General features: G+C 38.9%; 1 protein-coding gene across 1 annotated transcript; it reads right to left on the reverse strand.

Moving 5' to 3' along the window:
• On the reverse strand, positions 1-25,075 carry LOC122070298. The gene is made up of 6 exons (XM_042634422.1): positions 24,728-25,075; positions 23,920-24,506; positions 10,227-10,427; positions 6,509-6,592; positions 500-559; positions 1-102 (listed from the first exon to the last, which is right to left on the reverse strand). The coding sequence occupies exons 2-6, from the start codon at positions 24,259-24,261 to the stop codon at positions 1-3; spliced, it is 789 nt and encodes a 262-aa protein (XP_042490356.1). The 5' UTR covers positions 24,262-24,506; positions 24,728-25,075.
• Between the last annotated feature and the right edge of the window lie 894 nt (positions 25,076-25,969).

Below are 25,969 nucleotides of genomic sequence, written 5' to 3' on the forward strand. Positions count from 1 at the left end.
TCAAGTGGATGGTGGCTGTTTAGCAGGAAGGGCTTCATCCCTGCGGAGGATGATCCCTTTTTGCAATTTGTTGGAGCATTTGGAGGAGAGGAGTGTGATCGTCTTTGAAGCAAAATAAAAGACAGAAAGCCAGGAAACAAGAGCAGCTAGGGAGGATGGTGTCGAGTTGATACTCTGTTATCTTTAAGCCCAAGGGATGAATTTGTAATTATGCAAGGGGTTTATTCCGTACAGTTTTTTGTGATGATATATGAAGCAGGAAGGGAGTCTTTTGTAGAGGGTCTTATGTGAGTCAAGCATTGTGCAACATCCTGAGCGTACAGGTAGCTTTTCTTAAAGGAAAAAAGAAGTTTCTCAAAGTTTCTTACCTTAAAAAAGTAGAATAAATAAAATAAAATAAGCTATTTAGAAAACGTAGTTTGATTCTACAACCATGAAAAAAAAGGTAGTTTAATATAAGCAGAACAGAGACAACCCAGTTGTAAATGATTCAACATACCTGTCCATAGACAACCTCATTTAGATCACTCATTGATGGAGTCCTCTCCATCAAGCGAGCCTACAACAATTGTCAATATCATCAATTAAGTGAAATACTCTGAAACTAAGCACTCAGCTGCAGAAATTTGGATATAGTAAGGAAAAATAAAATATCATGATGACAAATTTGTAATCTTCTTTTCTTCCCGTTTTCTTGTCTATGGTAACAAAAATTTACAGGAGGTGTACAAAGAACACCAAGAATTGGATTATATTTTCTTGTCTTTTTCTTTTCTTTCCCCCCTCTTTGGGGTTGTTTTTCTTCTTCGTCTCTATGGTAATGAATTATTTATTCACCCAAAGAAAAAGAACTCCAAGATCTGGATTATCTAAAATACAAAGAACTAACTAGATTTTCCTTGGGGGGGTGATGTACAAAGAACACCAAGGCCGTGTGAAGCACAGGTATAACTAAAAAAAAAAAAGGAATACCCAGTGCATGAGGGCTTCTGCCACCGGGGGGTCTGGGGAGGGTCATAATTTACACAGCCTTACCTCCACTTCCTGGAGAGGCTGTTTCTCAACTCAAACCCGCAACCACTAGGTTGCAATTGAGTAACCATATTGTTGCAACATGGTCCACAACGGGGGTAAGAAAATAGAAGATAAACACCTCATGAAAATACTAAAAAAGAAGTTTCATTTATTAAGAAAGTAACTACAACTTCTGTAGTGAATTATTTATTCACCCAAAAAAAAACTACAACTTTTGCATTAAAGTATTGGTCTCCGTATCAGTCGCCTAATTTACGATACATATAGGAGGGTATTGTATCATATCAGAGTTAAGCTAAGATACATAAAAGATGAGCGCATAAATGGACAGGAAACACATTTTTAATACATTTTGCATAAAAAAAAAAGTAAGAAACAATCTATATATAACATATATCATGCATAAACACTAAAATAGAGAACAATGTACTGCAAGACAAGTGTATTCAATTGAAATTATTCAAAAGGATGATGTTTCTTACATATAGTAGTAGTATATATTCAACTTTCTAAAAAATTTTAAAATCTATGAACAAATTGATGCAATAATTCATGTTTGATTCAATGTTTTAGTTTGTTTTACCGAAATCTACTCAAACTTAGCAAAAAAAGAAGTAAAACAAACTTAATTGTTTGATCTTGCCATACAGCTTCTTAAAAAAAATTCTACTAGAACACTACAAAAGGAATGGCAGTAACTTAAGCAATCATGACATAAGATACAACGTTCAATTTTGTGGAAGAATCAAGTAATCAACACACTTGGCTTAAATGAAAATGATGGCATTAGTTATTATGATGATCTTATGGAAATTAAGAATTAAATGGAATGGATAAATCAAATTGAAGACACTTATCTAGCTGCAAGTATGGTTCAAAAACTCGGTGAAATCTTGCCGAAATCTTGGATATTTTGGTCTTTTTTTTTAATCCAAAAAGAAACAGCATATAAAACACAAATGCACACAATTTTTTGGTCATATTTCAGTCATCTTGCCGAAATTTTGGTCCAAAAATGCACTTTTTCGTCGAAATTTTGGTTATCTCGGTCATTTCATTTTGCTCATTTCGCAAATTTCAGCCATTATACCCCCCAAAATTTCAAAGCAAAACATAAGGAAAAAGTACACTATTTTGGTGGTTTGAAACCACCAAAACACCGAAACGAAATGAGTTCTTGAACCTTGGCTTCAAGGACTCTGCAGATACATACTGGAGGAGATGATCAACATGAGGATGCCATAATTCATAACACAGAGTGATGCAGATCAAAGCTTGACACGAAACAAGAGTCAGAAATTACTGTTCATGAAACACAGTTCACATGAACAGTAAAGTGGTTCCATATTTCATATTTTAGTTTCCTATTTTAGTATTATGGTTCTGTTTTAGGAAGTCCTATTAGCTATTATTTTATTTCCTAAATTAGAGATAGAGTTAGTTTCTATTTTGCATTAGTTTCTAATTTGAATTAGTTGCTATTTTGATTTAGCTTTTATTTTCATTAGTTTCTATTTTGTGTCAAGCTTCTATTTTGTAATTTCAGACCTCTATATAAGGAGGGTCTGCTTTAGACACAAAACACTTTTGAATTAATGAAGATTGCTGCAGTTTTTGCTTGCTCCCTTTCCTGAGAAAGGAAGACAAACAGCTGGAATAGCTGTGGGTGAGATACCCAGGCTGAGATAGCCATTCCCGCCCACATCTATCTCGACTTTACATCTTCTTTTCTTTTTCTTTTCTGTTCTCTGCTATTGATTTCTGTGAGAGAGAGATTTGTGAGTGTTTGAAGCATCGATTGAAGGCACATCAGCATCCATAGTTGCAGAGCAAGGAACAGACATATATCAGCCATCGATTTCTCAGAGGTTTGGGTTTTGAGAAGGATCAACCAGGCCTATTTCTCCTCTTCTGTCCAGCAGATTTGAAGACCCTTTGGAGGGTTTAAAGGCCATCTCAAGGGGACCTCTCGACTAGGGTTCCAGCCCCTGCTGCCTGGCCAAAACTGATCCGCAGGGCTACTTCCAGTTCTGACCGAAACCCAGAATTCTCTGGGAAAGTGCTGGCTACTATTGGGTTCTGTTGCTGAGTTGTTGCCTACTTCTGTGCGTGACTTTTCTGAGTTGATCCTGGATACTTCTGGACAGGTTTTGTCTTTCTAACTTCTCTGCTGAAGTTTTCCTTCTCTGGTTCTATTTCTGGTTTCTGTTGAGATTAATTTGAGAGGTCAGATTTGGATTGGTTTGAGCTTTATTATCTTGGAAGTTGTTTACCTAGTGTAACCTACTTCGACATTACGGAGGATATGAAAGAATGGTAAATCAAGATTGTGAATCTGTTGAGTAAGTGCAGTTGTGCTTCAAAATGTGGAAACTCAAGTATTGCCAGGGAGAAGAACAAGTTCTGTTTTGAAAGAGAAATGGATCCTATAGATACAAATCTTAAGTATTGGTTAGTATCGATTGCGTATCAGTGAGTATCGATGAATCAGTTCATAGCACAATTGTGCGTATCGAGAGTATCGATGAATCAGTTCATAGCACAATTGTGCGTATCGAGAGTATCGGTACATATCGATGATTAGTGGAGCGTATTGTACCGTAGGTATCATATCAATGCCGACTGATACTGTACAATACACAGCAATACTTTAAACCATGATCCTATGTGCATTGCATCACCAAGAGAAAGGAAGTCAATGTAGTTTGTATCTTCTACGTCCATTGAATGAGTTCCTGACACATGGTATTCACTCCAAGAGTGTTACTCATCTGCACATAATGAAATGCAGAGAATTTCACTCCCTCCATTCTCTCTTATTCTCAGTGTCACAGGTTGAAGGGATCATTGCCCTTCAGCTTGGAATGATGTTAAATTTGGTGAACATTTTTCATGCATGCAAGTGGATAATCTTCAATTTGCAGGTTAGCATAGCTCATTTTTTTTTTTTATCTCCCACCTTATACCAACTATTAGGTGTAACAATTTCCTTTCACTCCCTTTTCTTCCGAATGCAAAATCATTATCAAAGAAAAACCCTGAGGAAGTGAAAACCTGAAGAATGATGACAACTTGTTTCAGTGAACATGAAATTTTTGAAGGAAAATTTCGACAATGGAACATGTGTAGATTATTAAGTACTTTCTAATTACTGTATTATTAAGGGGAAAATATGTAATTTTTTTCAGTCCAGCTGGGGCCAGATTAGTAGTCACTAGGGAGGTTGATGATTTCTTTTATGGTGTGGGCCCCAGTAGTACAAGTTCTATGGTCACATTATCAAGTTGGTTGATCTTTTTTTTAAATAGCCAACTTCTAAAAGTCTGTTCAGATTGTTAGAAGCTTTAGTCAGTTACAAAAGTTCTTTTATAAAGTCTATTCTCCAGCAATTATTATAATCCTAATTCCTAAGAGAGTCAATTTTGTCTCAAAATAACAATGTAACCACCCCCTGTTAGATAGGTAATTTTGGATAATTAATTAATTTGTTTTTAAATGCATCCACTCACCAACAGGCAATGACCAGACCAGCAGTGACTGGATACTTTTCTCTCGTTGATCTACCTTATTCTTTTCTTCCAATTTAGCAATTTCTCTCTCCACTGCTTATCCATTATGCCTCCATAGAATCCTCTCTTCTGCTTCACATTTGCTCTTTTCTGTCTTTCTTCATTTCCTTCCCATTTCTTCTACATGGTTCCTGTAATCTACAAATAACAATCAGTCATCCACACAGAGGTACGTAACTCTTCTCTTCAAATATAATTGTGCTGTTCTGTTTAGCTCTTAATATGTATGCTCTGTTTTCCCTGATAATGTTGAATATTAGAAAATACCATCTTCTTCAAGGTACTGGCCTTTTTCCCTATGCCGAAAGTCAGATCTGCTCTCCTCCATTTTAGCTTTCGTTTGAAACTTAATTCTTGTTAATATCCTTGCTTTGGCACTTCTCTGTTACTGAAAATTAGACCGGAATTGTAATCTGGCTCATTCAAACAGGTCAGCAGGTCTGAGATTGCCATCCTCACCAATGTTTGAAATTCTGGTCAGTTTCACTGAAATTTCATGAATTTTTTGGTTTTAACAACGGTCAACATGAAACCATGTGCAATATCTGGCTCGGACAATGTTTTGGTTGAAATTTCGCACTTACAGTGAAATTTCAACATCGTTTCGGGTATTAGTATCGTTTCAGTCAAAATAATACAAACCCATGCATGTTATGAAATATATAGCATCAATCGAAATGGGTCAAAATTTCGATCTGTTTCAAGAGTTTTGACAGTTTCAAATCCAGTGCACGAGGCTGCTCCCGCTACTGCAGGTTCTGGGAGGGATAAATGTATGCAGCCTTACCCCCTGGCTTCCCAAGAGAGGCTGTTTCCGAGTTTTGCACCAAGAAAACTTAGTTTTTGTGATTCTTGGCCAAATCACTCCTATATTTTTGTGGAATAAGATGATGAGTGGTACTGTTACACATCTATAGTGACAATTTTCCTCATTTTGTTGAAGTTTTGTGGAAGATTCAAAGTTGAAGGTACATTACTTTTACCCTTTTTTTGGCAAAAAAATAGGGTAAATACTTAGTGGTTGGCTTTCAATTTTCATATGTTAAACTCCGTAGCCAGCTTTCGCTCTAAGCCTTTTATTCTCGGAGACTATGACTTGTGCTCGCTAAACGTTGCCTTTTATAAGGAATCTTGTGGAGCCCATTCCTTAATTGTCATAGATCAATACCGAAGAGTCCAATTAGATATAGCTTTTGTTTTGGTGTTTTAGTAGTTTAGCAAGTTAATAGTCTTAAAAGTATTTTCTAGGTTACATAGTTGTCACTTGTCACACAGTCTATGTGATCCAAGGCGTTGGAGGGGGCCTGGACGCTTTGACATCTATGCTAAGTTAGGCTACTTATTTTAGGGAACTAGATATTAGAAGTATTCAATTTTTTTTTTTTTTTTGGGAGTGGGGTGGTGGCTGAGGGGGAGGGTTCTTTAAATACTTATAACGTCACTCGTCACCCAATTAATAGTCAATGAAATTTTGGTCCATTTCAGTTATGGTCAAATCCGAATTATAATATTTCACGAAATTCCATAACCCGAATTATAATATCACGAAATTCCAGTAATATGCTATCTCTCTCCTCTTTTCATCAAGAGTCACTGTTCATATTGCTATTCAGCCCCTATCTCTTTCCTTTCTTTTCTTATTCTCTATTTTTTTCCCCATCACACGCTGCTAAAATCAACAAATCAGCAATCCTTTTTTACCCTGCTTCAGAAGAATGGTTCAAATCTTGGCCTGTGCAGCACCGCCAATCTGATCTCATTGATTCTTAATATGGAATCGAGATTGGCTAGCTGTATCAGGGGGAAACAATTTTTTTTTTCAAAAGAAGCACATCAATTCTTTCATAAAGCATTAGATTGATAAGCATGCAAAACATGGATGGAAACAATCAGTTGCACCATACCTTAACACCTCCAGGAAAACAAAAGGCAAGCAAATCCTTTGGTTGCACAGGTAACTTCCTTCCAGGAGGATACTGAAAAAGAATCTGCGGGGTGACAGACAATATGACCTAAAATTTCAGCACAATAAATAAAAAAAGATGTGGTATGCAATTCATGGACATAGCACAAGGATCAAAAGCTAATAATAATCTAAGAAACAGTTGCAGTATGGCAAGAATTTACAATTAACCAAGCAAGAAAAAATGTACAGCATTTCCCCTGCTAATAACACCAACAAGCATAATAGCAACAGAATCCACTTGACCAGTTATAAGAAAATGCCATGTTCAGCTACAGAAATTATAACAAGATTTTTTCCCACTTTTTTGTTATTTTCGTTTCTTGGATATAAGTACAACAAGAGAAGACAGGAATGAAAAAAAAAAAAAAAACAAATAGTCTCAAGTTAATATATATATATATATATATATATATTTTACTGGCAACACTGAAATTCCAAATTAGTTTCAGTTGTCAACAATTTGCAACAGAACACTACTTAAAGGAATCTAGGATCAATCATATTTTAAGAGACATACTACGGAGTTTAAGACATGTATGTACTATAAAATAGTCCGAGGTACTTACGGAGAAATGGACTTGTACTGCTACTTAAGTCTTAGGCTTCAAACTAGATGCAAATTTCAAATTCACTTTTATAGATGTATCCCTTCAATTTGCATAATCAAATTCCTAATTGATAACTCAGCTGTTGGAATGATTCAACTCTCTCAGCTGTAACAACACTGTCTTTGTCAGTAAGCTGCATAGAGGACAACAGAAGCCACAAAGAACTAAAGGAAGCTTTAAAAATCAAACACAATTGCGCCCACGAGCGAGGTGAGTTAGAATTTAAAGGCTGCAAAGAAACAAGAACGTAAGAGGAGAGATGAGTGTAGAATGTTGAAGGAGAAGGAGGAGAGGAGAAGAAAAGAAAGAGTGGTAGAATGTTGCATATTAGAGAGAGCCCTTCCCACACCTATATTACTTCACTAATATGACATAAGGGATTATTTTCCGAGATGAAATGGCATATGAAAAGTACATGATTTCAGTCATCTCGGTCACATTTCGGTTATTTCGTTTCGAAATTTTGCTCAAATTGGCCCAAAAAATTCATTATTTCATCGAAATTTCGGCCATCTCGATCACATTTCGTTTAACTCATTTCGCTAATTTCAGTCACTTCAGCCATTAACACCCCAAAATGGCCAACGAAACACATGGGAAAAAACATACACCATTTCGACGAAATTTCGGTATTTCAGTGGCATTGAAACCACCAAAATGAAATGAGTTCTTGAACCTTGCATACACCTCCCTAGGGAGGTAAAAGGTAAAAATTAAAAATACAATATAAGACAACAAGATACTAAGCTAGTGCCCAAACTACCCTTATTACATAAACTCTAACATTCCCCCTCAAGTTGGAGAATAAATGTCATACATTCCCAACTTGCATAGAAGGCACTAAACTAATGAGGGATGAGCACCTTGGTGAAGATGTCAAACAATTGATATTCTATCCTCACAAAAGGAGTATCAATGTAGCCAAAGCCAATCTTCTCCTTGAAATGTCAGTCCACCTCAATGTGCTTTGTTCTATCATGTTGCATAGGGTTATGTGTTATAATTATGGCAGCCTTTTTCTCATGTTGCACAGGGTTGTGTGTTATACTTATGGCAGCCTTTTTATCACAATAGAGTCCCATAGGTGCCTCAGTATCAAATCCCAACTCTTGAACCATCTATTTCAACCATAGGAGGCTCATGGAAATATATAGAGCTAGCAAGATGGATCTCCATATAGTCTTTAATATTCATTGACCTAGAAAAAGCCTATGACAGAGCCTAGAGATTTAATCCAACATGAACTTTTGAAGAGAGGGGTGTCGAGTAAATATGTGGATGCAATTAAAGATATGTATGAGGCATAGTGATTAGCTGTTGCACGTTAGTGCATCCGTTTTCTTTGCTACGTCATGAGTCTACAAGCCTTTTTCATTTCAATGCGAGATCTGTGGGAGCTCAGGGCAAGGAATTTCCAATTACGATTAGGTTACATCAGGGATCAGCCTTAAGTCCTTACTTGTTCGTACTTTTCATGGATGATTTAACCAAGAACATTTAAGACAAGATCCCATGGTGTATACTCTTCGCCAATGATATTGTTTTGGCGGATGAGAGAAAAGCAAGGACTAAAGCTAAGTTAGAGTTATGGAGATAAATCTTGAAAACAAGAGGTTTTAAGATTAGTAGATCAAAGATGGAGTATATGATGTGTAACTTTAGCCACACTAACACTATGAGGGATAATGACACAGTGAAAATTGAGGAGACAGAGATACTGTAAAGTGACTGTTTTAGATATCTAGGGTCAATCATAAATAAAGAAACTAACATAGAGGATGACGTTTCATAGAGAATTAAAGTGGGATGGATGAAGTGGAGAGGTGCAACCAGAGTGTTGTGTGACTGACGTATTCCTTTAAAGCTTAAAGGGTAGTTCTATAGGGTTGTTTTAAGACTGGCCAATGTATGGGGTGGAACGTTGGAGGTAAAGAAGTTTCATATAGAGAAGCTATGTGTACTGTGTAGCAGAGATGAGGATGTTACAATAGATATGCGGCAAAACTAAAATGATAAGTAAAAGAATGATTATATAAAAGCTGGTTTGGGAGTTGCCTCAATTAATGACGAGCTCCGAGAAAGTTGCTTGAGGTGGTATGGTCATGTTCAATAGAGGCCGGGGGATGCCCTAGTAAAAAAGATTGATAGGATTACGATTGAATGAGCTAAAAGATCTAGGGGCATGTAAAAAATAACCATAGGAAAAGTTGTGAGGAATGACATGCATACTCTCGGGCTTGTCCCAAGTATGACCTCAGAAAGAGCCTATTGGAGGGCAAGAATACATGTTGCCGACCCCGTTTAGCTGACTTTCTCCTAACTTGCTAGGTTGTGCCTCTTTCTTACTTTCATCTCTCTTCCAGTTCTGTATTATAATTATTTTCTTCTCTTCTTCATTTGATCTATTCTGTTTGGACTACAATTTTCCCTACTTTGTTTTGCACGGATCCTTGTAGCGACCCCATTAAGTTGGGATAAGGCTGAGTTTGTTGTTTGTTGTTGTTGTACACCATCTAAAACATGTCCTAAGTAGGAAACCAAATAGTTTTATTACATAAAACAAGTAACTAAATAAGAGTAAACAACACAAATAAGACAGCAAAAAAGTGTCCCACAGTTCTGTATGTTTGGGTGATCAAGAACCAAACTTGCCCAAACTGAGTCAACTAAGAACCACAAAGCTGAGTTGTTACTGAGTCAGCTTGTTCTTTCTTGTTTCTTTTTCTTTGGCACTCTTTAGAGCACCTATCCTGCTGATCTAAGGCAGCGCGTTGAAATTTTCCTAAAGTCGAACACTAATATAAAAACACTTCATCACAAATATGATCCACTTTTGTCCACCAGGGGGAAGGGGGGTGCACTAGCATGCAGACCCAAGAAAGGATGCTTCCAAGAATATGAAGAATTCACAAGCATACCAAAATTTCAAAAACATAAATGCACATAAAAGTAACTGTATTGTCAAACTTTATTTTTAATGTAGGAACAGAAAATAGGTATGACACCGGATAATGTATCAAATACAGTATAACATCTTGTACGATCAACCTGAGGTTCAAATGTCGGACTCGAAGGCCCACAATATTGTAGCATTTTGAGATCCATTATTTCATATTTAGCCATCTCTAATTCCCATGTCTTTCTTTTGGCAAATGAATTCTCAACAGCATCAAGATTAGCATCTGAATGAAGACCCACAATAAGAAAGTTTTCAAAAAGCAAGGTTGGTTCCTTGTACTTTCTCCGATCCTGCAATGACAGCTTATGTGAGTTGCTCAACATTTAGTACCAAAAAAGAGAAGGGGAGGGGGGGAGATTGCTAAGTAAATATTCTAACAAGTGATAACAATTGTACAATCATTCATAAAAAGAAATTTAAAGAAAGCAAATTGTGGGTATTATCATTGACAAAATATCAACCAGACCAAAAAAAAAGAAGTAAGACTGAATGATTAACAGATCCAATGCTTCAACCTCTTGATCACACATTTAAACAAGTTATATCATCAGATTATTCTGATCTTTCATTTTGCAAAATTACAGATCTTCTCTTCGTTGTTGAGTCCATAAGAAACTTTGTTCATTATTGCACACACACACACACACAAAAGAAAAAATCTAATGTGAAGAGAGTATAGAACATTTCAATCCTCTCCTTCTTTCTAATCACTCTCTACAGATGTGGGATAGAGAGAGAGAGAGAGAGAGAGAGAGAGAGCAAGGTCTCAAAATAGTTAAAAAATAATTAAGACCAAAACAATGTCTAGTAATACAACCAGACCAAGGCCTTTAAGTGGGATGATCTGAAATCAGAATGTGTACACACAAAACTGGATAGGCTTGTCAAACCGGCAGTTTGATTGAGAAACCTCATCCAACCTTACCCATTTAACAATTGGACTGGAATTGTGTTTAATCCTCACACACGCACGCACGCACGCACACCCACCCTTTTTTCCCTTCATGTGATCTTAAGACATCAGTTGATCCAATCATGTTTACAACTCAAACATCCCACTAAAAGGCGAAGTATGGTAGAAAACACTGCCATTCAAGTTTTGCTCCAGTTTTAGTGGGGTTAATTAATATTTCAATGTTTCCAACTAAAATTGACACAGTTCATAGAAAATCTACATAATTATGGCAAAAAACACCTAAACAAACTGAAGAATTGGGGAGAATGTGACTTATGCCTTAAACTGACACAAGCCTCTCTATTTAGAGTGAAAGTAAAACACTAAAGGATTTAATGGTCCGTTTGGATAACATCCCTAAAACCCATGAACAAAATAACCCATTATTACAATACTCCCCCTCAAGTTGGTGCATGGATATCACACATTCCCAACTTGCACAAAATAGAATAAAAGGATTTAATACTAAGTCCCTTTGTAAAAATATCTGCTAACTAATCTTAAATTTTCACAAAAAGGATGCATATGAGGACTTGCTCCAACTTCTCCTTGATGAAGAGCCTGGCTATCTCCACATATTTGATGTGATCATGTTGGACTGGATTATGTGCAATGCTGATGGCTGATTTATTGTCACAGTACAACAACATTGGCAACTGAACAAACATACCCAGATCATGAATGAGACCTTGTAACCAAAGTAATTCACATATACCATGTGCCATTGCCTGGAACTCAGATTATGCACTAGATCGAGTCACAACTAACTACTTTTTACTACGCCATATAACCAAATTGCCACCAACAAATATATAGTAGCCAATAGTGGAACGATGATCATCTGGAGAACCTACCCAACCAATCAGCATTAGTATACGCCTTAACCCTCATGTGATTAGAATGGAAGAATTAAATACCATTCCTTGGGACAGTCTTTAAGTACCAAAGAATACAGTACACGGCTTCCATATAAGAGGAATAAGGGTCATGTACATACTGACTCACCAGGCTAACTGCATAAGCTATGTCTGGTCAAGTGTGAGATAGATAGATGAGTCTTCCAACCACCTTTGATATCGACCACTACACCTTCTTTGAGATGGGAGTTGGCCTTAATAGGTGTATCTGAGGGCGTACACCCTAACGTACCACTCTCAGAGAGGATGTCCAAGGTATTCTCTGGAAGAGAACAATTCCCTTGGTAGATCGTGCCAACTCAATCCCGAGAAAGTACTTCAGCTTCCCAAGGTATTTAATCTCAAACTCCTTCTAAGGTAGGCCTTGAGCTTATAGATCATCACAACAATGTCGTCCACATGTACTATTAGGATAGCAACCTGGTCACCCACCCTTTTAATAAATCGGGTGTGATCAAAATTACTCTAAGTGAAGCCCACTACTATCATAGCCTTGTGGAACTGACCAAACCACAACCTAGGAGATTGCTTCAATCCATAAGGGCCCTCTTTAGTTTGCACACCTTGCCTTGGCTTTCCGGACTAGAGTAGCATAGTGGAACATCCATATACACTTCCTCTACCAATTCCATATGAAGAAATGCATTCTTGACATTCAGTTGTTGTAGCTCCTAGCCACGGTTCACTGCACAGGAGATAATGACTCTAACTGTGTTCATCTTGGCAATCGGGGCAATGGTCTCCAAGTAATCCATCCCATATGTTTGAGTGAAACCCTTGGCAACCAGCCTTGCTTATAGCTGTCAATAGTCCCATCAGCATTGTGTTTAACAGTAAATACCCACTTGCAACCAACTGGTCACTTCTGTAGTGGAATCGTAACTAAGTACCATGTGCCATTTTCGTGAAGAGCTCTCATCTCCTCATTCATACCTCCTTCCATCTAGGTTTTGCACTTGCCTCCTGCCAAGCCTGTGGAATGCCAACAAAAGACAAGGAAGACACAAAAGCACAATAGGATGGAGATAGAGCATTGTAGGACACAATATTGGATATAGAGTGTTGAGTTCAAGTTCTATTACCTTTTCTACGAGCAATGGGAACATTAAAGGACTGATTAAAAGTAAGAGGGAGAGTAATACCTAAGAGAGTATACTCAAGATCAGAAGGCAGTTGTGTAGTAGTGGTAGTATGAGTGGTGGTGTCAGTTTTTCTTTTCTTATGAGAGAACACCATTTTTTATAAGAGAACACTTGTATCACTGAACCATCCTACGATTTTCGCTGAACCTACGACTCCCCCTAGATGGGAGTCTCCCCTAAATGGGAACCTCTAGAGGGATGGGAGTCTCCCCCTTGAGTCATATCCCCCTCATCCATTGGAAGAAGTAAGGGACCATCAAATGAGGGAATTTTCACTATCAGAAGACTCCCCCTTAAAAGATGAGTAGTAGGCCTCAATCTCACAAAAGATCACATCCATGGAAACAAATAGGCACCGGGAAGGAGGATGATAACAGTTGTAACCCTTCTGAGTAGGAGTGTAGCCAATTAAGATCCACCTGAGACGCCTAGGGTCAAGCTTGCCAAGAACCTGATAATTGTGAACAAAACAAATTGAGTCAAACACCTTAAGCAGACAAATGTATGCAAACCAGACAATATCTCAACAAGGCACTTGAACCCCAACATATGTGAGGGCATCCTATTGACTAGATAGGCAACATAAAGACAACCTCACTTCAATAAGGGGCAGGAACCTCCATCTTAAACATCAAAGAATGAGCAACCTCTAACAAATGTCGATTTTTATGCTCTACCACCCCATTGTGCTCTGGGGTAACCACATGATTAGTCCGATGGATGATCCCATAATCAACCAAATAGGACTAAAAAGAACCATCCATATATTTCTTGCCTTATTAATGCACAAGATCTTGACTGTAGCGTCAAACTAAATCTGAACCATGCAGTGGAACTCCTCGAAGCACTTAAATACCTCACTCTTATGATGCAATAAATAAATCAAAGTAACATGAGTATTACAATCAATAAAAGTAACAAAACATCTATACCCAGACACAAATGGTGGGCAGGACCCAAACATTAGAATAAATCAAAGCAAAGGGAACAATCCTTCTATTATAAGAAATAGGATAAACAGTTCGAGTTTGTTTCCTAAAAACACACGCATCACAAGTAAACTAGTCTTGAGAAAACTATTTAACTAAAGCAGGAAATAATCTCGATAAAGTGCCCCATAGAGAGTGTCCCAAACGACGATGCCAACTAAGGAGCTCCAAGAGTTCCAGACTTGAAGATGTCTAAAGAGCCCGTGCAGGTCCAGTGTCCAAGTAATGAGACCACCACTCGTTCTACCATTGCCAATCATTGCCCCTGTTACCAAGTTCTGAAACACATAATGAGTAGGAAAGAAGGTGACCTTACAGTTTAAATATTTAGTAATAATACAAATTGACAACAAATTAGTAGAAAACTGAGAAACGTATAAAACAAAGGAAAGGGTCATAGAGGTGAGCACCTAACGAAACCCATTCCAGCAATAGGGGAAGGGAATCATCAGGTACGCAAACCTTAGTGTCACCTGAGGAAAGGCAATATGAATAAAAAAAGGTGGGCGACCCAGTCATATGGTTAGTAGCCCCAGAGTCAACTATCCATGCCTGGGAAGCAACAGATGCATTATGACCACAAAAGGTAGCACCTGACGGGGCAAAGAGAGGCAGGAATGACTAGTAAAGGAGAGACAGCAGTAGCAAAGGAGGAACCCAACTGAGACATCATATAACCTAGCATAGTCATCCCGTCGTTAGAGGAGGAACCTGCGGGACCTAAGCAAACAGTGTTATCATCAGCTTCAAACTGATTGGCTTGAAACTAAGAGGACTTTCCAAGCACGTGATTACACCCACGCATATTTAGCGGTCATCCATTGAGTTTCCAACATATCTCCCTAGTGTGGCGCTACTTCCCATATTAGTCACACTTAACAACAGGTCTATCAGTGGAAGGAGGAGCAATGGTCCTAACACCAAAACCAGTAGAACCCTATGCAGAGACTGGGAAGGAGTGATATTCAGAAATAGGCTTGAGCATCTCAAATTAATGATTCTCTTCTATGTGGACCAAAGAGAAGGCCTATTCAAGACTAGGGAAAGGATCACAATTAAGCAAATTGGCTCTAATCTAATCAAACTCCACATTCAATATTGCCAAAAAGTCATAGACACGAAGCAACCTCATGCTTTTTAAAGCCTACAACATTAACATCACAGGCAGGTTGATAGGCTCCATAATAGTCAATACATAACACAGTTCAGAATAGTGATGGGATACTGTGACTCTATGAGTTCCTTCTGAGTAGCCCTATGAAGCTTCTTTCTTAAATCAAAACATTAGCACTAACACCCACTTGAGAATACATTCACTTCACAACTTTCCAGACACGGGCAGCAATATCAAGCAATAGATGGGGTCATAGAATTGATAAGATAGGACATCATCATACAATTGACAGTGTCTCACTTGTCTTGAGAGGCACCAGCAGTAGTAGGGCAAGAAGTAGCACCCGTAAGATATTCGGCATATCCACAGCCAACAATAGACAGGTAGTAGGAGCGAGACCAAATCAGATAGTTGCTCCCATCCAACTTAATGGAGGCAAGAAGGAAAGGCAAGATAATAGCTATTAGAACCACGATTCCCGCCATCCTGGAGAACTGATATCTCAAAGTCTTCAGATGCCATAGTTGTTGATCCCTAATGTAATCACAAGTAATCGGAATCATCCAGATGTACCTCTACATAAGAATTTGGGACTTCAAACATCTAGGTCTAGTCTGTCATATGTATCTCATAAAAAATATAAGACAAAAAAAGGACCCCCGGAGGGAAGAATTCATCACTCAGGGAGAGACACTAAAATGGCAAAAGAGGAAACCAAAGAGAACCGCAAGTTGCAGGAGGAGAAGGCCATGAAAAGAGAGGATCCGTGAGTAGTGAGAGAGGACAGTGGTGGCCGCGGTGAGCGGAATCGCAAGTCACGGTAGGTGGTCAGTGGATGTGTTAGGCGGCAAGGGCAGCAGTGGTCAATGGTGAGGAACTAGTGGAGGTGGTCGGTGGTGAGGAACCGGCAATGATAAAGGGCTAGGTGGTGGTAGTTGGAAGTTAAGTAGGAGAAAAGAGAGGTGAGGAAGAAAAGAGAGGAGAAGGAGAGATGATGAGCGGAGAAAGAGAAAGATAAAGGTAGAATCGTGTGTGAGCTCTTTTGCTCACCTCACATATATTAGTTTCCAATAATAATTTAGGGAATTACATATTCCTCCCTACTCCCTAGGGAGGTGAAAGAGAAATAAAGAAAATACAAAATAGAACAACTTAACATAAACACAACTCCTAAAGTACCCCTATTACATACATTCCAACATTCCCCCTCAAGCTGGAGAATAAATGTCATGCATTCCCAGTTTACATAAGAGAGAACTGAACTAGTGAGGAATGAGTCCTTTGGTGAAGATGTATGCCAACTGATCACCTATCTTCACAAAGGGCGTGCAAATGTTGCCAGTGTCAATTTTTTCTTTGATGAAGTGCCCGTCCACTTCAATGTGCTTGGTTCTATCATGTTGCACTGGATTATGGGTAATGCTTATGGCAGCTTTATTATCACAGTGGAGATGCATAGGCTTGTCAGTATCATATCCCAACTCAAGAACTAGTCGTCTCAATCAAATGAGTTCACAAACTCCATGAGCCATTGCCCTGTACTCTGCCTCTGCACTAGATCTAGCTACAACAGGTTGTTTCTTGCTCCGCCATGTAACCAAATTACCACCTACAAATGTGCAATAGCCAGAAGTAGATTGTCTGTCAGGGATGGATCCAGCCCAATCAACATCAGAATAATCTTCTATCCTCAAGTGATTGTTTTGAGCATATAAAAGTCCTTTTCCCAGAGAGGATTTCAAGTATCTGAGGATACGATACACAGTGTCCAAGTGTCCACTCTTGGGAGCATTCATAAATTGGCTCACTACTCCCACTGCGTAAGTGATATCTGGGCGAGTCAAAGACAGATATATTAGTTTCCCCACTAGCCTCTGGTATTTTCCTGCATCAACAAGAGAGGAACCACAATCTTCTCTTAACTTGAGATTCTGCTCAATAGGAGAACTTTCCGGTTTACGCCCCAACATCCTTGTTTCCTTCAACAGGTCTAACACAAATTTTCTTTGGCAAATATTGTTTCCCTTCTTAGACCTTAATACTTCAATCCCCAAGAAGTTTTTAAAGTGTCCCAGGTCTTTAATCTCAAATTGTTTGGCTAAATAAGCTTTCAGCCTAGCTATCTCATCATTATCATCTCCAGTCACCACAATATCAAAAAAGACAATCAACGTTGTGTTGCTGCGATGGTACCATTAATTCTTCGCGTAAATAATGTGTGATCTGCTTAACTCTGAGAATAACCATTCTTAAAGATGGCTTGCCTGAACCTCTCGAACCAAGCTTTTGGTAATTGCTTGAGACCATATAGAGCTTTCTTTAGGAGACACACCTTACCATCAGTTGCTGGGAATTTGACGCTAGAAGGGGGTTGCATATACACTTCCTCCTCTAAGTCACCATGGAGGAAGGCATTCTTCACATCTAACTAATATAAAGGCTAATTTTTGTTTGCTGCCACAGACAAAAGAACTCTTATAGAGTTGTGTTTGGCCACAAGAGCAAAGATCTCCCGATCATAGTTTTTAAGGCGCTGGTAAGGCGACGCTGATGCGGTCTAGAGATGGTAAGGCAGTGCTCCACCTTACGTGAAGTGGCGCCTTATGGGGGTTTTTTTTTTTTTAACACATTTTAAAATTACTTGATGAAGATTCCAAATATAGATTTTTTATTGGTAGGTGTATGATTTTGTTAACACTTAAGATGTATGGGATCAGCTTTACTCCACCAAAAATAACCAAAACAAACAAAACAAAAACACAATTCACAAACAGGGTTTGGATTTTATCAAGGGTTTTAAGAAAGGGCTTTGAGAATGAATAAAGGAACAAGGAAGAACCACTGATCTAGGCGACCATTTTGCTCCGGCAGCGGTGAGCTTCATTCTTCTTTGACAGGAGTAGAAATATAGTGGATGACCTTAGGGCTTAGGCACTCATTTTGGCATCATAGAGGTAAGTATAATAAATACTTGTATTTTTTATGTCTTCTTTTCTTTATATTTATAATTTTGTTTCATAATTATGTATTTATATTATATGTTAATATATTATGATGATTGATGATTGATGAAGATGAACTTAGTTTATTCACTTTATTGATTTGTTTTCTTGATGAATATCTTACATTGGTATGAATATGAACCTTTAATATTTATTTAACATATGAGTAATAGGATTCAACTAGGATTTGAACCAAATAGATTGGTTTTATAAGAGAACTACACAGGAACGCTTTAGTCAATAAGGCGACGCTTTATGCCCGCCTTATCGCTAAGGCGCTCCGAAAGACCCTCAAACACCTCCGTCGCCTTACTGCCTTGAAAACTTTGCTCCTAATAATCAATTCCATAGACTTGACTGTACCCTTTGGCCACCAATCTTACCTTGTACCTCTCAATAGCACCATCTGATCGGTACTTAATTGTATAGACCCACCTATATACAACTAGAACTCTTCCCTTAGGAAGATCAATCAGTTTCCAAGTGCCATTCTTCTCAAGGGCCATCATTTCCTCAGACATGGCTTGCTTCCACTTGGGGTCTGTCATAACCTTAATAATAGTTTTAGGGATGGAAGCAGAAGAAAGAGCAACAGTAAAGGCAACACCTGTAGGAGGGAGAGCATCATAGAAAACAAACTAGGCTATAATATTAGTAGAAGCTCTCTTACCCTTTCGAATAACAATAGGGAGGTCTAACTCAGAAAGAGAAGAAATGTTACCTGACTGAGGAGGAAACTCAGGATGTGGATCCAAAGATGACTCTTGGCAAGTCTTCTTTGTCCTTTGTGTATTCAATGACTGTGCCTTCTCTGTATAAGGCCCACCAATCTCCACAGTGTCAACATCATCCACCTCTTTATGGTTCCCAATATCAAAAGAGAAAGGAGTAAAAGGCAAAGGGGTAAGAAATGGAACAGCATTAACAGCCTTTTCACTTGCACTCTCATTCTCCCCCTGAAGAGGATGCTTATGAGAAGCAAAGAAAGGCACAGACTCAAGGAAAGTGACATCTTTAGAGAGAAGTCGCCTACAAGAGGAAGGGTGATAACACTTGTAGCCTTTAATAGTAGACGAATACCCAAGGAAGAGGCATTTGCGAGCCTTGGGATCAATTTTAGTGTGGGAGGATTTGTTAACATGCACATAACAAATACAACCAAACACCTGGGGAGGAAGAAAAAAGGCAAAAGACTGAGGAGACAAAAGTGCAACAGGGTTTTGAGACCCAAAGACTTTAATAGGCATGCGATTGATGAGAAATGCAGTAGTAAGGACAGCTTTAGATCAAAAAGTTTTAGGAATATGCATACCAAATAGAAGGCTTTACCAACTTCCGACAAATGGTAATTTTTCCTCTCAGCCACCCCATTCTGTTAGGGTGTGTCAACACAAGCAAGCTGATGGATAATACCACTGTCAATGAAGAAATTCGGTAGACCACCATATATGTACTCCCCCCACCCCTTTATTAGACTAGACAATTTTGATCCTGGTTTCAAACTAGGTGCAGACCATTTTATAAAAAAATTGAAGGGATCATAAACCTCACTCTTTTTTTTTTATAAGAATGGTCTAAGTGCAACGAGAGAAATCATCAACAAATGAAACAAAGTAACGATGGCCAAATAAAAATGTAGTAGGACAAGGTCCCCAGACATCAGTATGCACAATGTGAAAGGGAATAACAGATCTACTACCATGATAGGGATACGATGAACTACAATGTTTAGCAAAAGTACATGGTTCACAATGAAATACATGAAAAGGAAAAGACGTAAATAAATGAGGTAATTGTTTCCTCATAACAACAAAAAAGGGATGTCCCAAACGTTGATGCCAAAGCATCACAACATCTATAGAACTACTATCACCACGACCACATGCATAGGATTGTGGTGTAGTCAAAAAAGATAATTGCTACTCAAGGTGATAGAGTTCGCTTTCCTCACGTCCACTGCCAATAATCGTCTTCACACCAAATCCTGAAAAATATAGTGAGAAGGAAAAAATGTGATATAACAGTTCAAAGATTTAGTCAAAGTTCTGACACACAAAAGGTTCAAGGTAAGGTTAGGGACATGGAGAACTGATTTAAGTGAAATAGAAGAAGTAACGGGAATACTGCCTTTACCGGAAGCAGAGGAGAGGGTACCATCAGCCACCCAAATATTATCCTTACCATAACAAATGGAGTAAGAATCATAATAGTGAGACGTACCAATCATGTGGTCAGTGGCCTTAGAATCAATAACCCATGACGGAGCTGTGGAAGGTGCAGATGAGGTGACATGAATAGTGGAAGCTAAGGCATCCGGTGAGGCAGATGGGCTATCAAACTGAGATATGAACCAACAGAGCACTGCAATATCATCCCTAGTAAAAGAGCTGGTATCTGCCTGTGAGGGTCCTCGAGGATCAATCTCTGTCACAATAGCATGGGCTGTAGCCCCACCTCGGCGACCACATGTACTAGGTCAGCCATAAAGCACCCAACACCTATCGCGAGTGTGCCCAGGTTTCCCACAATGATCACACTATTGGGGTTTATCCCTGTCATCACCATGGGAAGATCATTGGACTCGGCCACCTCCACGCCATTCTCTGTGAGTGGTGGAAGAAAGAGCAGATCGCTCAAGTGAAGGAGCAGGCTGCATAGCACCTCTTCTAGTCTCCTCACTCAATAAGTAGTTGCACACCTCATCAACAGATGGAAGGGGTGACCGTCCCAAAATCTGTATCCGGATTTGCTCACTATCAGAACTCGCTCCTTTTCAAGGGATCTATAGACCGTCGCTTTATCTTTAGGATTAGATAACTTAGGGTCACGATAATGATCATACTCCTCCCAGAGTCCTATAACAATATTGTAATATTCAGAGATAGTTATGTTTCCCTGCTTCATAGAGAGCGCGTGCTGGAGGAGTTGGTAGACCTTAACAGAGTCACCCACCCTATCATAGGTCTTAGAGATACTATCCCAGATATTCTTAGTTGTTTCCTTCCAGATAAATCTTCTGCCAATCTCAGGTTTCATGGAAAAGAGGAGCCAAGTCATAATAGTGGAATTTACAATTTCCCACTTATGATATTCTGGGTTAGAGACAGCGGGAACCTTGATAGCCCCATTAATATATCCAAGTTTCCCTTGACTCCTCAAAGATAGCTTCACAGAGTGTGACCAGTCTAAATAGTTGGTGCTATCCAACTTGACAAGAGAAATCTGAGTGTTGGGGACTGGGGTTGTCAAAGATAATCTGGCTGCGAGTGGTACTATTCAGCCCACCCAATGTAGCTTCCAAAGGTTCAGTGAGATCATACATGATGAGTGGATACTCCTAAACAATCAAATTGGAGATCCAAAGAAAGGGGCAACACAATACCCCAATATTGTCTTCTCAGAACCAGAAAAAATAAAATCCAGCAAGCTAAAAACACATGAAACTTGGGATAAAACCAATCAAATCCACTATTAAACTATAGAACATCATTCCAATCGCACACATATACATCATAAGATCGGATACATGCATCAAAAACAACCCAAGAGCACGATACTAGTCATTTCATGCCATATATGCAGAAAAAAGGTTTCTGTCGATACCTAGCAGCAAGCAAAGATTTGAAGTGTGTTCCATCAACACCACAAATCTCAAACCACAACTTAGGATGGCCAAACAAGGGGGCGTTGGGTGACACTTACAGGCCTAACCCCATCCCCAACACTTGCTTGATGAAAGAAAGAGAGATGCTTGAAGTTGGACCTGGAGGTAATGATGTACAGGCCAATAATGCTTGGTTTGGGCGCCAATAATGCTTGGTTTGGGCTCCAATAATGCTTTGTAATGCTTCAATCTCCCTCCAAGAGTCTTAAAAGATGATTTTAAAGCTCTATTAGGTCACCTTGTTGAATTTTTTTGTACATAGTATAGCTTCTATTGGAACCCTAGAAAACAAAAGGGTCCAAAAGAGACTCAAAGAACGAGAGGAATAAGACTTAGTCTACTCTCAAACTCCTTAGAGCAGCTTTGATACCAAGTTGGAAGTTGAGTAGGAGAAAGAGAGAAGAAAGGAAGAGAGGAAGAGAGGAAGAGAGGAGAAGGAGAGACGATGAAAGGAGTAAGAGAGAGATGAGGGCAGACTCGTGTGTGAGCTCTTTTGCTCACCTCACATATATTAGTTTCCAATAATAATTTAGGGAATTACAATTTCCTCCCTAGGGAGGTGAAAGAGAAATAAAAGGAAATACAAAATAGGACAACTTAACATAAACACAGTTCCTAAAGTACCCCTATTACATACATTCCAATAAGTGGTTTGCACAGGGAGAGAAGAGAGAGAGAGAGGCAACGGTGATGATTTGGGTTAGGGTTTTAAAGAAGAAAAAGAGAATATTTTTTAGCCTATTCTAATACCATGAAGAATAAGGGAGAGTGTGACTTATGCCATAAACTGACAAAAGCCTCTCCATTTATAATAAAAGTAAAACCCTAAAGGACTTGAGCTTCATTGGGATAACATCCCTAAAACCCATGAACAAATAGCCCATTATTACAACACAAACAAAATGGAATCATGAATTCTACTCTGACCATAAGTGAAATCACAAATTGCTTACAAGCCCACATAGTGGCTCAACCTTCAGTTTACGTTTCAAAAAATTGTTCAAATGCATTGCAAGAGAAAACAGAAAATGATTTCAACTCAAACACAAACAGCTTGCAACCCATTAACTAATCGACATCATAAATGCATGTGTTGCAATAATGGGTTTTAGGGAAGTTGTTAGGTTCCAAACAAGTCCTTAGGTCTTTTAAGGGTTTAATGGTCCTAGTAATATTTTAGAACTTTCTCTCCATTTTTATAAATAAAGAGGGCTAGTGTCATAATTGATGCAAGTCATTATCCCATCCAACATAGTACCAGAGCCTTTGGATCCAAACCCTAAGGGCTCCCCTTCCCCTAGATCTCTCTCTCTTTCTCGATTTCTCTCTCCCAACACCTCCCTCCTTCTTCCATCTCTCTCGGTGATAGTTCCTTAAACCACCAAGAGAACCACCAGCTTCATCTTCTTCCTTCTCTGGGCTCTCAGATTCCCTTCTCCAATGATCTAAGAGGCCCAATTCTTCTCCTTTCATTGATTTTTAGGGCTTTCCACCCTGGTCGATATTTTTTATGCTAGGGTATTTTTTCCTATTTGATGCACCAATCGTATTGATGATGATTGCGATTGGTGAAACTGATCCTTGTAATGGCATGTACTAGCCATTTTTCTATCTAAGGACTCCGTTTATCGATTCATCAAGGTTTTCAGCCTTTTATCGATTCATGGGTTTTTCAGGGTTTTCCCAGCTTTTTGGGTCTTCTTCTACCTTCGGCTGGTGCTTATGGCTTAGTACAGCCCCCTGAGTTGCAACTGTCTACCAGCTCCTCTGCTTCCACTAGTGGAGACACTTGGGCTCTTCCCACTTTCCCCATAAGAGTAAAAGACATTGTTGAAGTGGACAATGACACGGTTGTGGAAAAGAGCTGATAGATATGAACTACTGCTGGGTGAAACATTGAGGATACTATTCTGATAAAGCAGAAAAAAAATTCATGATTCAGATTACCAAGTAAAAAGATAAAATTACTTGTAGTTCTGAGGAACCAAATTGGACATACCAGAGTTTTTGTGCGGAGCAGATACCACTGACGCTTTTGGTTTGCCAGAATCTCAGGGTTAAAATTGGAACGAGAACTCTTCTCAGTTGTTTTGCTTCCCCATCCCCAAGCCTTCTGCATGTGAGACTTCCATCTATGAAAACTCTTACTGCTTCTAGTTAATTTTTCACTTTGACAACGACGATGCCCCGGTGGCACTGGCCGAGGAACACCGTTCGAACTGCCCACGTAAATATTATTTCTTGCTTCCCCAGCCGCTCTAAATCCCTCCTCAGAAAGTTGCTGCAACACATTAGAATGAGACGGATACTGATCACTGTCTCCTTTGTCCGCATCTTCCATTGTTCCTATTGCACATACTTCAACTCATCCTTCTAAAACTACCAGAACAAGTTGCCACCATTATAGTAACTTCAACAGTGAACATTTCTCACTTAAAATCCCCCGGAAACATTTAAAAACCCGAGTTCTCATATATTCTTGAATTCTAGACATCCAATATCGACGGAAACAGAGAGAACTGCCGCGGCCTCTTATAAACCATACGCTATGCATTATCAACGCTTGCCAATCCATTCAATTGACGCCTGAATGTATAGAAATTCCGATTCAGAACCAATAAATTCTCGAGATATCAAACCAGTTAAATGGAGAGAAACAAAATCAAATCATCTTTAAGCCAAAAATTCTAGGAAATAAGTGGAATTTTAACTTCCATATATGGATCCACGAAATGAAGTTCAGAAGAAAAGAAAAACGAAAAAGAAACATGAACGTTCTGGTAGTATTTGGCAATCTTCTTGCGTACCTCTTCCGCATTTTTAGGGTTTCATTTGTGTTCTTCAGAGGGGCATTTTCATGCAGAGATCACGCAAATAGCAGGTGTAGAAAACGGAAAAGAAGGTCATCTGGAGTATCTACTTATCTGCTTGCCTCCGATTCATGTTTGATGCTTCGTTGTTCATAACGATATCAATCACGCAAATGTCCCCAAATTTGAAGATTTGCAGAGAAACGAAGATTTCTCCCCTGGAACGAGGAAGCGTTATGTCGCAATGAGCTCCATGTGTAGCAAGCTTAGTTGAGCACATCCACGTAACGTGCAACCGATCGGGTAATTTCAGAATATCTCCGATACGCTAACCGCCCCCATATATGTCTTTTCCAGATATATTATTTCGGGGCATGGGGTCCTTATCTGGCTGGCTTTGTAAAGCTCTCTCGTTTCCCATTTTAATTAGAGCAGAGATCGAAAACCGCTGGATTGGAATCTATAAAAAATTTAAGAGTTGATCACAGAAAGTGAATTCTAGATGTTCCATTTCTTTAGCCACGATTCTGGGTAACAAGAAAGTTCTTACAACCCAGAAAGCAGCAAAATTTCATCACTCTTCCAATCTTTTTATATACAACACCAGTGAAGGTCAAGTGGATCTCTATGGTTTGTTTGTCATGTGTTTAACCTTGAGGTCCGTCTCAAGGCTTGGTTGGGGAAGAAGATACTGAGAGACCACGTATTCCCGTAATTGAGAAGAAACCCAACAGTCAACTACATGGACACATCTACTAAATGGACTGGTACCTTCCTCTTTTTTTTTTCTTTTTTTCTGTCAAGTGGTAGTATGGTACCCTATTTTTGGTAGGAGTGATACCTTCCATTTATGTCAAGAAATATTTTTGAAAAAATTACAAGATTACTAAACATGAATTTCAATTTACTAAATTGCTTGCTCATCAAAGCTGGGTATTACAAAACTTCCCAGAGCAGTGCTCATTCCCTCATCCACCCACGGTTTTTGACATTTTTGTCCATTATCCATCTTCCTTTGCCTAATCTTCCTAATTCAGTCCTTTTGAAGTCTATCTCACACACATTGCTAGAACAAAGGGAGTTCCTCCACCAAAGACGATGTTGTGACAAATCTCAATTGGAGAATCTCCCTCTTCCACGGCTGAAACACGAAATGACTTCTCAAAGCAACAACTAGGCCTGGTGGAGGTCGAAGATGGTTGTGGTTCCTGATAACACTCTCAAAGCTCCTTTTTTTTT

Source organism: Macadamia integrifolia, unplaced genomic scaffold (genome assembly GCF_013358625.1).
Source record: "Macadamia integrifolia cultivar HAES 741 unplaced genomic scaffold, SCU_Mint_v3 scaffold876, whole genome shotgun sequence".
In the NCBI taxonomy this organism is placed as follows: Eukaryota; Viridiplantae; Streptophyta; class Magnoliopsida; order Proteales; family Proteaceae; genus Macadamia; species Macadamia integrifolia.

Coding starts and splice junctions, on each gene's coding strand:
- LOC122070298 (XM_042634422.1), bottom strand. CDS start 24,261: ATGGAAGATGCGGACAAAGGAGACAGTGATCAGTATCCGTCTCATTCT. Junction 6,593..10,226: donor GTCCGACATTTGAACCTCAG/GTTGATCGTACA, acceptor GTCACCCCGCAG/ATTCTTTTTCAGTATCCTCC. Junction 560..6,508: donor GTTTTCCTGGAGGTGTTAAG/GTATGGTGCAAC, acceptor CAATTGTTGTAG/GCTCGCTTGATGGAGAGGAC.